Genomic DNA, 13,246 nt, shown 5'->3' with positions numbered 1-13,246 from the left:
GGGATTGCAGGTATCTGTCACCATGCCCGGCTGGTTCTCTTATAGTGCTTGTCTGGAATTGGGGTGGAGCCACTCTGAGAATGTGAACCATCTTACCACCATCATCAAGGTTCAGGGCAGTGTGGCCCCTTGTAAGATGTGGTCCAAGACCTTTCTGGAGGCTTCCAGTAATGGTCTGCCCTGGGCCAGCTGACTGCAGAGGGTTCAGCTTGCAAAGGTGTCTCAGTGAGGAACAGAACTTGGGGCGAGGCTCCCCTCGCTGCCTGCCAGGTGCTCCCTAGGGCTGATTATAACTTGCTTGGCTCATCCCGTGCAGCCTAGGACTTGGGGAGGCCAGTGGGAAGCACAGAAAGGTGCCAGAGGCAGAGGGAAGGAAACCACAGAGAGGCAGGGTGGATTCCAGACTAGAAGTCAGGAGTCCTGGGCTCTAGTCACCCCGACTAACTGTGATTCGTAACAACTCACTTCTGTCCGCAGGACCAGCTACATAATTTGTGAGGCCCAGTATAAAACGCAAATATGTGTGTTTGTGTGTTGGAGGGACGGGATGACTTGTTAAAAAATTGTAAGAATTTCAGGCCGCATGGTGGATCAAGTCTGTAATACCAGCACTTCAGGAGGCCGAGATGATAGGATCATTTGAGGCCAGAAGTTTTAGACCAACCTGGGCAACATAATAAGGCCCCGTCTCTACCAAAAAAAAAAAAAAAAAAAATCCAGACATGGTGGTGCACACCTGTAGTCCCAGCTACGTGAGAGGCTGAGGTGGGAGGATCACTTAAGCCCAGAAGTTTGAGGCTGCAGTGAGCTATGATCATGCCACTGCACTCCAGCCTGGGCAACAGAGTGAGTCCCTGTCGCTAAAATAAAATAAAATAAAATAAAATAAAATAAAATAAAATACATTTTTAAAAAGTTTAAGATAGCACCTGCAGAGCATTAAACCAAGTGTGGGACCTTGTAGGATGGCACTGGTTGCCGAATCCATGAAGCCAACCCTACCTGCTTGGGCCTCAGTTTCCCTAACTATGCAATGTGGAGGCTGCATCTGGTCAGAAGTTTGTCGGTGGAGCCCTTTCTTCCAATGAACCCTCAGGCCGTTCTACATATAAGAGACAAACAGCTGCTCTGGTTGAAGTAGGCTGAGAGCTCTGACCCCACCTCTTCCACCTCCATACCTGTCAGTGGCACCTGAGAGTGTGGGTGAGAGCCCTGTAGATGATCTCAAAGGCCCTTTTCAGTTTCTACTTTCCATAAGCGGATGAGGTGGTGAGGTTCTCACTGCTAGGAACACAAGCATCTGCCAGGGGTGTTACAGGAGGATTACTGAAAGACACCCGGAATGGCTTTAAAAACCTCAAAGTTTCCCTACCTCATGACTCCAGGGCCAGCTTCTCCTCTAGCCTCAAAATGACCCTGAAGACGAAGTAGGGGCCTAAAGACACCCAGGCCCTGGAAATGGCCACTTGGGATCATGTTTGGTTCTTATTTCCATCCCAAGAACTGGCTGCAAGGGCCACCCTGGTGCTGGCTCACCACCCTGGGGAGAGCTCAGTCCTGGCCCATGGGGCTTCCCCAGCGGCTTCCTCACAAGGAGGTCAGAGGGTGGGTCGGGCAGGGTTCAGGGGTTGGGAAGGGCAGGGCCTGGGCTGAGGGGCTCTGACACTGCAGGTCTCTTTTGGGGAAGGGCTGGAGGTCCTAGGGGAGAATCCTAAGCCCGGCCCCCGGTTGAAAGGCTCGGTGGGGGGCGGGGGCTGCAGGGGCCTCTCTGACGGGTCCCCAGGGTCGAAATTTACACTGCTGGAAATTTGGGTTGGTGACACCTTTCTGCGCCTACTGGTTAAAGGGATCAGAAACTTCTCTGGACTTTAAAATTATTTGTGAGGTTAGAGCAACGGCCGATGAGAACAAGACTGCAAGGGGCGTGTGTGAGTGTCCCCATCCCCCCTCTCCTCTTTGCTTCCTCCGGTCTTCAGGGATCCGTCCTGTATCGCAGGATGCCCAAAAGGGCAGGGGAAAAGCCAGAGGCACTCTGCCCTCTTCTCAGCCTTGACTGCAGAAAAGGCGCCCCCAGGCCCTGGGTGGAGCGGGGGTGCAGGCGGCCCCTCTCTGAGCTGCCCCCCACTGGCCGCGCTTACCTTTCATGGTCCCTTCCTTCGGGGCCTCAGGAGGGCCCCGCTGCAGGCGGCTGGAGCTCTAGTGGAGCCGGGCGGCTGGCGGGTTCTCCAGGGCGCGGATCGCCGTCCTAGGCGCCGCCCGCGGCCGTGGGGCTCCCGCCCGGACTCATGCTCCGGCGCGCGGGCTGCGGAGGCGGCCGGCGGAGTGGCGGGTCCCGCGGGGTCGCAGCCTGGGGACGCCCCGCCGGGCGCCTAGCGCCGCGCCCCGCCGCCCAGAGCGCGCATCCCGCCGCCGCCCGCGCTTCCCGCTGGGGCCCCGCGAGGTCTGCCGCCGCCCCTCGCCCCGCGCGTCCTCCCTTCCTCCCTCCCGCCTGCTCCTCTCCCTCTCCCTCCTTCCCTCCCTCGCTCACAAGCCTCCCTCCCTCCTCGTCACTTCTTGGGCCCTGGCCCAGATCAACTTCCTTGGTATTTTCAAAACTGCCGCGGCCGGCCTCTTTGTGCAGCTGCGGGCACCCCCCCAACCCCGCCCCGCCCCTCCTCGCCCATGCGCCCCCGCAGCCCCGGAGCCCGGCCTCGAACCCGGGCCCCGCCGCGTCCTCCCTGCCCGCGCTGTGACTGCAATGGGGGACTCACTGGGAGAGCTCTTTGATCTTAGTCAATTTCACAATCGGGACCGCCACGTGGCTGGGGCAGGGGTGGGGGCCCCAAATTTTAGCCCTGCACGTTTTTCCTCACCCATCTATGGTGTAGAGGACCTGGGAGAAGGACGTCGGGGACCGCACATTTTAGTGCTGAAAGTCGCGCGTCCAGGGCAGACGTGGAAGGTTGGCTACCCTGTGAGCACCCTGGCTCTGCCTCTGCCGAGCTGAGTGAATTTGGGCATCCAGTTCACATCTCCAAGCTTCCGCTTTCTACATGGGAGAACTGGACCTGGAGTGCGCCACATTCTGTGATTTATTATTCATTTTTATTTTTTTGAGGCTCTAGTCGTCCAGGCTGGAGTGCAATGGCGCAATCTCTGCTCACTGCAACCTCACTGTCCTGGGTTCAAGTGGTTCTCCTGCCTCAGCCTCCCGAGTAGTTGGGAATACAGGCATGCACCACCCCGCCTGGCTAATTTTTTTTTTTTTTTTTTTTGTATTTTTAGTAGAGACTAAAAACGTTGGGCAGGCTGGTCTGGAACTCCTGACCTCAGGTGGTCCACCCACCTCAGCCTCACAAAGTGCTGGGATTATAGTCCTGAGCCACTGCACCTGGCCATCAAATTCTGTGATTTTGTTGGTGGAGGGGCCTCTGGGGGTAATTAGTGACACCCAAGGAAAGTGACTGCAGGCAGGGAATTGAGACTGGTCATACGTGCCCCTCTGGATTCTCACGTGTCATTTTTCATTGATTGAACAAACATTTACTGAGCTCCCAGCTGCCGTCTAGGTCTGCTCTGCCCACCCCACAAGCTGCCCCTGCAGGAAATCAATCAGGTGACATGGATTTTAGAAAAGAGAAAAGACTCATTGGCAAGGGCACCAAGAGAGGAGGTAGGAGAACAGCTCTGAAATCCATCTCCCAAAGGTAAGCCTTAAGGATATTTATGGGCTCTGAAATCCATCTCCCAAAGGTAAGCCTTAAGGATATTTATGGGTTAGGGAAGTAGAGTAGTCTAAGCCATGGGGAAAGGCGATTGGCAGTGGGGACAAATGAAGAAACAGGTTCATTCCATGCCAGTGTAGTCTGAGCTTGTGGTATTTCATAGGATATTTATGCAGAAAATGGCAGTGTTACCATGATCCACAAGTGGAGTTTTTTGGCTCTCTGACATTGAAAGGCCACCTCTCAGGGCACTTGCCCAGTTGAAGGACCAATGGTCTCACCAGTTTGAGATGGACAGGAGCTGGTCCAAGTTCCTAAAAAACAACTGAAGAGATCATTACCATGGTGACCTATGAATGTTACCTATCAAGTAGCGAATGAAGGTTAAGTTTTAAGTTTCAGTGTTCAGTGATGTAGCCTTCAGCTTCATGGAAAAAGGGGAAAAAATAAAAAGAAAACACCAAAAAAACAAAAAGCAAGCAACCAAAAGCAAACAGGGCAGCCAGACCATATCAAATCGGTTTCACTACAAGGGACTAGCCTCTGCCCCAAGCTCTGGAAGTGTGAGGAACATGTCACATGGTCAGTCTGGTTAGGAAAGCCGGTAATGAAACAAGTAGTAGTGCAGAAGTGGGATGAATGTTATAAGAAGAAAAGTTCTGGGAGAAACGGGACCACAAAGTGACACAGGCCAGCCTGGTCTCTCCTAATGCCACAGTCAGCACCATCTCCCCATTCCCAAGCCCTATTTAATGCTGAAGTGAAGCAGGTGAGACCCAAGAGGAAGAGAAAGTGTCTCCTAAGCCTGGAGTAGAGAAGAGGACAAGGACAGCCACCCCTGTCTGTAGATCCCATCAGATCAGCAAGGATGATGCTGTGTTTTCTCTAATCTCCATTTTGCCATGGCAAGTTTACAGATTGCAAAGTCCCTTCTCTCCATGATCTCAGCAGAACTTCACAACACCTCACCTGAGGGAGGTATCCCAGGGACTGTGCTGCCCATTTTACAGATGAGGAGACTGAGGTTTACAGAGGTTATTGCCTGCCTGGTGACAGTCATGTGCTCCTGTCACCTGTTTCGGGATTCCGAGTTTGCCACATGATCTGAGTCTCCCAGGACTAGGGCATGGATCAGGAGAGCTGTTTTGTAAACACCAGGGAGATACTCACCTTGGAGGTTACCTGTATGCTAACTTATTTAATCTTCATGTCCGCTCTTTGAAGTAAGCAGTATTATTGCCTTCGTTTTTCAGATGAGGAAACTGATGTATGGAGAGGGTAAATAATGTCCTTAGTACCACGGAGCTAGTAAGTGGAGACCTTGGAATATGAACCTAGGCAGGCTAAACCCAATGCCTGTGTGCTAAGACACGATCCACCACACTGCCTCTCAGAGGGTGCTCAAATATTTGTTGACCGAAAGTACAAAAAGTGTGGGCATGTAAAGTAGTACAGCCATTGTGGAAAACAGTATGGAGGTTCTTCAAAAAACTAAAACTAGACTACTGAATGATCCAGCAACCACTGCTGGGTACATGCCCAAAGGAAAGGAAATCAGCATATCCAAGAGATGTCTGCACACTGCCATGTTTATTGCAGCACTATTCAGAATAGCCAAGATATGGAATCCACCTAAGTGTCCATCAGCAGATGAATAGATAAAGAAAATGTGGCATGTATACACAATGGAATACTATTCAGCCATAAAGAAGAATGAAACCCCGTCATTTGCAACAACATGGATGGAACTGGAGGTCATTATGTTAAGTGAAATTAGCCAGGTATAGAAAGACAAATGCTGCCTGATTTCACTCACATAAGGGAGCTACAAAAACGGACCTCATGGAGGTGGAGCATAGAATGGTGGTTACCAGAGGCCGGGAAGGAAGGTGGATGGGGAGAGGGAGAGAAGTTGGTTAAGGGGTACAGAAATACAGCTAAATAGTAGGAACAGGTATTTGATACTACAGTAGGGAAATTAGAGTTAACAACAATTAATTGTGTATTTCAAAAATAGCTGAAAGAGAAAAATTGGAGTATTCCCAACACAAAGAAAAGATAAATGTTTGAAGTGATGGATGTCCCAGTTACCCTGGTCTGGCCATTACACATTGCATACATGCCTCAAAATATCACATGTATCCCTAAATATATACAACTATGACATATCAAAAAGAAAAAAATAAATAAAATTAGAGCTTACATCATAAAAAAAAAAAAGAAATAAAAAATGACCCTCATTTTAATCCAAGCTTTCTTTAGTTGGTGGGAAAAATGGCCTAACCCTGCCCCTGTGGTGTTAAAGGGTGTGGGCATCCTGGGCTGTTGCTATGATAACTCAAACGCATCAGCAAAGAGGTGGTTCACACCTGTAATCCCAGCACTTTGGGAGGCCGAGGCGGGTGGATCACGAGGTCAGGAGATCGAGACCATCCTGGCTAACAAGGTGAAACCCCGTCTCTACTAAAAATACAAAAAAAAAAAAAAAAAAAAAAAAAAAAATTAGCCGGGCGTGGTGATGGGATCTCTTCCTCGTAGTTGCCAAATATAATACCCTTCTCAAAAACCTGCAACTTCTTCAACCATTTTGTAGTGTTTAACACCATTAGTGAGGGTTCTCCAAAGAAACAGAACCAATAGGACATATGTATATAGTTATGTATGCATCTCTTTATATATATATCCATATCCATAGATACAGGTGTATAGAGAAAGATTATATAGATAAAGAGAGAAATAAATATTTTAAGAAATTGGCTCATGCAATTACGGAGGCTGGCAAGTCCAAAATTTGCAGGGCAGACTGACAGGCTGGAGACCCAGGAAAGAGGTGACGTTGCAGCTCAAGTTTAATGGCAGTCTGGAAGCAGAATTCTCTCTTTCTCAGGGGACCACATCTTTTTTCTCTTAAGTCCCTCAACTGATTGGATGAGACCCATCACATTATGGAAGGTAATTCACTTTATTCAAAGTTTGCTGATGTAAATGTTAATCTCATCTAAAAAATACCTTCATCTTAGAAACATCTAGAATAGTGCTTGACCAACTATCTGGGGACTGTGGCCTAAGTTCACACATAAAATCACCCATCACAAACTCCGTTGACAGCTCCTTCTTGACGCTTTTCTGGCTTATATGATCCTACATACTTCTGGTCCTCCTTCTAAACTTCTTTGACTTTCGCTGTTAGCTTCTCCTATTGGCATATTTTTTATTTCTCTTTCTTTCCTTCTTTCTTTCTCCTTCCTTCTTTCCTTCCTTCCTTTCTTCCTTCCTTCCTTCCATCCATCCTCCCTCCCTCCCTCCCTCCCTCTCTTCCTTCCCTCCCTTCCTTCCTTCCTTTTTGTTTTTTGTTTTTTTGGTTTTTTTGGAATAGAGTCTCGCTCTGTCACCCAGGCTGGAGTGCAGTGGTACTATCTCGGCTCACTACAAGCTTTGCCTCCTGGGTTCACGCCATTCTCCTGCCTCAGCCTCCCGAATAGATGGGACTACAGGCGCCTGCCACCACACCCAGCTAATTTTTTGTATTTTTAGTAGAGACGGGGTTTCACCTTATTAGCAAGGATGGTCTCGATCTCCTGACCTCAAGATCAGCCCACTTCAGCCTCCCAAAGTGCTGAGATTACAGGCGCGAGCCACCATACCCTGCCTTCTTTTCTTTTTTCTTTTCTTTTCTTTTCTTTTGAGACAGGGTCTCACTCTGTCACTCAGGCTGGAGTACAGTGGCACAGTCTTGGCTCACTGCAATCTCTGCCTCCCGGTTCAAGTGATTCACCTGCCTCAGCCTCCCAAGTAGCCGGGACTAGAGGTGTGCACCACCATGCCCAGCTAATTTTTGTATTTGTAGTAGAGATGGAGTTTCACCATGTTGGCCAAGCTGGTCTAGAACTCCTGACCTCAGGTGATCCGCCCACCTTAAAAGTGCTGGGATTACAGGCATGAGCCACCATGCCCAGCTGGTGTGTTTTCTAAATACAGGCATTCCCTACCCTTATGTTAGTCAGTGTAAGTAACAATCGCTGCTGTAGCAACAATCCCCACACCCCGTTATCTTTAATACAATGAAAACTTATTCCTCACTCACATTGCAATTCAATATGGGTTAGGCAGTTCTCTTCCAAATGATAACTCAGGGACCCAGGGTTCTTCCATCTTGTAATACCATTATCTGTAACAAATGGCCCCTAAGGTTGCTGCAAAATGGAAGAGAGAATGGAGGATCATGCATAGGAGAATTTTATGGACTGGGCTGGAAGTGGGATACAGCACTTTTACCCACATTCCATTGGCCAGAGCCCACTAAACTGGGCTCAACCTAACAGCAAGAGGGCTTTAAAACAGAGGCAGCCATATGCCGTGGAAGGAGAGAAGAAACACAGATCAGGGGGTACCAGCATTCTCCACATAGTTCACCTTCCTGGTCACCAAATACCTGTTCGCTCCTTTGTTTCCACACATACAACACATTCACCCCTCACCATGGAGGCAACTCAAAGTCCCATCTGGTCATTGCATTGAGATCAAAGTCCAGGCTCTCTGTGTGATCCTTATTCATCAGGTCAGCCTGTAGCTCCCATATAAAATGGGAGGAATATGGATCTGATAATCACAATCAAAATGCCCATTTAGAAAATGGAAGAATGAAAGACACAGAGTTGCTACTGATCTACAGAAATGTTGAGATCCCGCAGATGTTGTAAAGATCTCCAACCCTGGGGTGGGGAAAATTGCTTGTTTAGGCCCTGATGCAGATCTCCGGAAGAATTCTCTTGTCCATGACACCTTAGACATGCCCTCTGGAAGGTGCTTCCTGGTGTATCACCCTCTCTGTGCACATCTAAAGTGGATGTTGGGGAATGAGTCATTCCTGAGGGCTGTTCACTTCTCACAGCCCACTTCCTTTTGGAGCAAGGTTGTTTTTTTAGCTCCACAAGTCAGGATGATGTGGAACAGGTGAGCCCTCAAATTGGGGCTTAGCCTGGGAGGGTTGTTGGCTTCACCTAGGAAAGAAACAAGGGAGAGCTGGTGGTGTTAGACAGTAACTTATATTGAAATGGCAGTGCACATCGGCAACAGAGGGACTGCTCCTTGCAGAGGAGGGCTACCCCACAGGCAGTGTGCCCAGATTAGCAGCTCAGAGGCAGTTCTGCAGTCATATGTATACCCACTTTTAATTATATGCAAATTAAGGAGTGGTTTATACAGACAATTCTAGGAAAAGGATGGTGACTTCTGAGTTGCAGGTCGTTGCATGGAAAGGGGTGGTAACTTCTGGGTGCTGGCATGACAGTGGTAAATTGACATGCCATCCTGATGGGCATGTCTTATGGGAAGTTCCTTCTGCCACGCCCCTGTTTTAGCTAGTCCTCAGTTTGGTCTGGTGTTCAAGCCCCATCTCTGGAGTCAAGTCCCACTTCCTACCTCAAAGGTACAGGCGAAGGTCTGGACGTGTAGGGATTTTGGGCAATGATAGTCCCTCAACACTTAGCAAAATCTCATCTATTTGCTTCTAGTCCATTCCATGGGCGGGTGACCACACCCAGAGTTTTTTCCTAGCTATAGTTTCCAAACCTACTGTTTTCATTTGTTTCCTCTCCCCCAGGCCTCTTTCCCTAAGGGCTGTCAGCTACCTTGATGCTACAAGAGTTGACTGGAAAAGCCACATCCTTAATCTAATCATTCCACCTGGCTAAGTCTAAGAGGGCCTTGGCTGCTGGAAAGTTTTGCAATTTGCTTCTATTATCTGGGATCTACAGGCAGTTGGTGTTTTCCTTCCCTTTAGGCTTAAATTTTCTGAACTTTGTTACTATTCACTTCTCTTTGCAAACCAGTTAATTATTTCACTTTTCTCTTCCTTGTGTTCCTTCGTTAAATACAGGCAATAGCAGAGAACATACCACTACTTTGCTTATTTCTAACAGATGCCCCTAGGCACGCTGACTCAGTGGTAGATAGCATGGGGCCTGCTATCCTCAATATCATAGGCCCAGTTTACCAATTATCATAACACCAATGATCATCTTCAGCCTCCTAATGTCAGGGCCCTCACCTGCTATGCAATATTTCCATATTTCCATTTTTAGTATGGCAGCATGTCATTTCAAGCTATCAATTTCTAGAGTTGTTAGAGCAAGTAGCACCATATATGGTCATACCTGGCTCTGACAAATAACTGTGAGATTTTAGTGACAGCACAATAATCGTTTACTTCTCATTCATATCACAATCCATGGCAAGTTGGGTGTCTGTCTTATAAATGTTGACTCAAGGCTCCAGCGTCCTTCCATCTTGCGATGCTGCCATCTTCAATATGTAGCCTCCAAGATTTGGTAGAAAGGAGAGAGATAGGAGGATTGTGCAGTGCAGAAAATCATGGGATAGGCCTGGAGGAGTCACACAATTGCTATCAGGCACGTTTGTTCCATTGACCTTAGCTCGGTCATATGGCTCCAACTAGCGGTTAAGGGGGCTGGGGAAAAAAATCCCCTAGCTCTGTTACCATGAAGAAAAGGGAAACAAAGATGTTGGTGAACCCTAACTCATTAAAGAACCCCTCTCCAACCCAGACCTTTGCAGAATTTTTACCTTTTCTCCCTAATGAGCTTTCTAATGTCATGAATTGGAGCTTCATGCAGTGTTACTGCCTTGGTTTCTCCCCCAAAAATCAATCCTTTGGAAGTTGAAGAGCGAAATATTTTTGAGAGAACACAGAGGACTAGTCAAGGGAATGTCATAGCTGTGTTCTAGCGAAGTTGGCTATAAAGTGAAAACTTCAATGTAGTTCTAATATTGACTTCAATTTACAATAAGAAATAGAATGCCCTGAAAAAAAAAAAAAAAGTCCATCAACATACTCAATTGAAGACTTGTCCAGATTAAGTGTTAAATTTACTTTTTAAAGGCCATCCTCTGAACTATGTGATATTTTCACAATTCAAGAGTCTCCTTTCTTTTTTTACTTCCTCCCAGAACTTCTCCTATGATATCTCCCATGTCTATGGATTCTTGCCTCACTGCACATTTACCAGTACTGGAATTTTTGAGCATTATAATGGCCAAGAGGTGTATTGCAAGTACCACTCTTAAACCAGTGGGAGACGCTATATAACATGGCCTCTTGTAGCCTGATAAATCTTCAGAGGGCTTAATAGGGTCAAGTTAATATCTATGAACCTTAGATATTAATTAGGTTCGTTAACTAGGTTCATGAACTTTATTTCATGAACTCTGTAAGGATACAGTTCTGAGGAAAGTAGCTTAATTACAAAGGATATTTCAGCACTTAATCCTCCCAGATTAATATAATAACATCTTAGCAAAGAAAAACTACCTAGGTTCTTCATCTGAATCAATTATAAATTCAGCAAGAAAGTGGCTGACTTCATTTGGGGCTGGATGTAGACGAAAAAAGAAAGAGGCTTGAGGGTATGTGGGAAGGGGAAGCGTCTTTTAATTGAATGATCCACTGGACAATGAAAAGGGATCCCTGCAGGAATCCTACGATTTTAGGTTACTGCAAATAGGACTGGAAACATCTCTGTCTTCAGGTGTTGAAGAATTAGACATATTGAAATAGAAGGATCAGAGCTGGAGAGATGGGACTTCTTTGGGGAAGGTATTCTCCAAAGCATTTGGTACACAGAAATGTCTTTATGGGAGCCTTGCAGCAGGTTGGGCTTTTAATATGATAAGAAGGACATGATGGACATTTCTATCCATGTTCTGGATGGAGACCCAGAAGTCCAGCTTACCTGTTTGTTTCTCACTCAAAACTGGAAGAACAAAATTCAGAACAATCTTGACAGAGGGCTATAGTGCACTGATAAGATACAATTCAAGAGAGATACAACCCCACATTTAGTATCACATCGTTTTCACTAGTAAAGGATGAAACTTAGTAATTCAGAGAAAAAGATCTAGTTGATATTTGGTCATGCATGACTTTGGTTCATTTATTAAATTAATATATTTTGCTTGTGTAGCCAAGTACTATGAACCAGAGATATGTTTCCTATCCTCATGGATATTATAGCTTTGATATGAATCAAAAATAAATAGGATCTTAGATTGCACTAACGGAAAAGTTATTTCAGGTAATTTAACAAGCATTTATTAAGCACCTACTGCATGCTAAACTGTGTCTTAAAGAATGGAAGCTGCTGTGGTTTGAATATTTATCCCCTCCAGAATCCACATTGAAACTTAATCCTCAATGTGGCAGTGTTGAGAGGTGGGACTTTTACCAGGTGATTGGGTCATGAGGTCTCTGCCCTCATAAATGGACTAATCCACTCATGGATTAATGGACAAGTCGGGTAATGGACGAATGAATCATCATGGGAGTGGGACTGATGGCTTTATAAGAAGAGGAAGAGAGACCTGAACTGGCACACTCAGCCCACTCATCATGTGATGCCCTGCACTGCCTTAGGATTCTGCAGAGAGTCCCAACCAGCAAGAAGGCCCTCACCAGATGCAGTCCCTCAACCTGGACTTCTCCTCTTCCATAATTGTAAAAAGTAAATTCTCATTCTTTATATGTTACCTAGTTTTCTGTATTCTATTGTAGACAACAAAAAACAGACTAAGACAGGAGCTGAATGCTGAATGACAGAAAAAGGTGTGAACAATCATCTGATAAATTTCAATATAAAATGCTTGGTCAGGATTTCTTTAATTTTTCCATTGCCGTAATGATGGCAAAGAAGTAGCAAACATATCTTTGAAGTCTTTCATTTTATTTTTTAAAACTGTATAAGAGTTACATGCCATACCACAATGAAAAAATATATATTTTAATATTCAGTAATAATGGTTTTACTGAATTGAGGGTAGGAGCTGATATTTCTAAATTGTATGAAAATGCATTTATAAATAAAAATAATAGTTTGAATTAACTCTAGACATATGTTATTGTCCTACACAGGAAGAAAGAATAGAAACGTGAATTCTTCTAACACTAATATGTGAATTTAATGCAATTATAATTACAATGCCATGTTTTTTCCTTTAATTATTTTTTTCTTTTTAGAGACAGAGTCGCCCTCTGTTGCCCAGGCTGGAGTGCAGTGGTACGGTCATAGCTTACTGCAGGCTCAAATTCCTAGGGTCAAGAAATCCTTCTGCCTCAGCTTCTTGACAAGCTAGGACCACAGGCACACACCACCATGCCCTGCTCAGTTTTTAATTTATTTTTTGTAGAGATGGGATTATCACTATGTTGCCCTGGCTGGTCTTGAACTCCTGGCCTCAAGTGATCCTCTTGCCCCAGCCTCCCAAATTGCTGTGATTACAGGCAAGAGCCAATGCACCAGGCCTAATGCCGTGTCTTTTCAATGGGGCAAAATTAATTTAAAGTTTATATAGAAGAATTAATGTCCAAGAAAAGTCAAGAAAATTTGAAAAGGAAGAGTAAAGAAGATGACTTTCTCAATATTAAATATTATTTTTAAGCTCGGTAATTACAGCTGGGAGTGGCGGCTCACACCTGTAATCCCAGCACTTTGGGAGGCTGAGGAGGGTAATATGCTGACATCCTGTCT

The 13,246-nt window shown here is 46.1% G+C and overlaps 1 protein-coding gene across 2 annotated transcripts in view; it reads right to left on the bottom strand.

The window, feature by feature from the left end:
• The window catches only part of SCARA3 (scavenger receptor class A member 3), a 42,877-nt gene extending 40,395 nt beyond the window's left edge, over positions 1 to 2,482 (bottom strand). The window contains exon 1 of one of the 2 annotated variants that reach the window (XM_023216877.1): positions 2,139 to 2,482. In XM_023216877.1, the coding sequence (XP_023072645.1) occupies positions 2,139 to 2,145 (7 nt within the window). In that variant the 5' untranslated portion in view covers positions 2,146 to 2,482. The remainder of the gene's footprint in view (positions 1 to 2,138) is intronic. The other variant, XM_023216876.2, reaches the window with a different exon arrangement.
• Between the last annotated feature and the right edge of the window lie 10,764 nt (positions 2,483 to 13,246).

This window comes from Piliocolobus tephrosceles, chromosome 7, assembly GCF_002776525.5.
Source record: "Piliocolobus tephrosceles isolate RC106 chromosome 7, ASM277652v3, whole genome shotgun sequence".
Classification (NCBI taxonomy): Eukaryota; Metazoa; Chordata; class Mammalia; order Primates; family Cercopithecidae; genus Piliocolobus; species Piliocolobus tephrosceles.
This window is presented reverse-complemented; position numbering and strand designations above follow the sequence as displayed.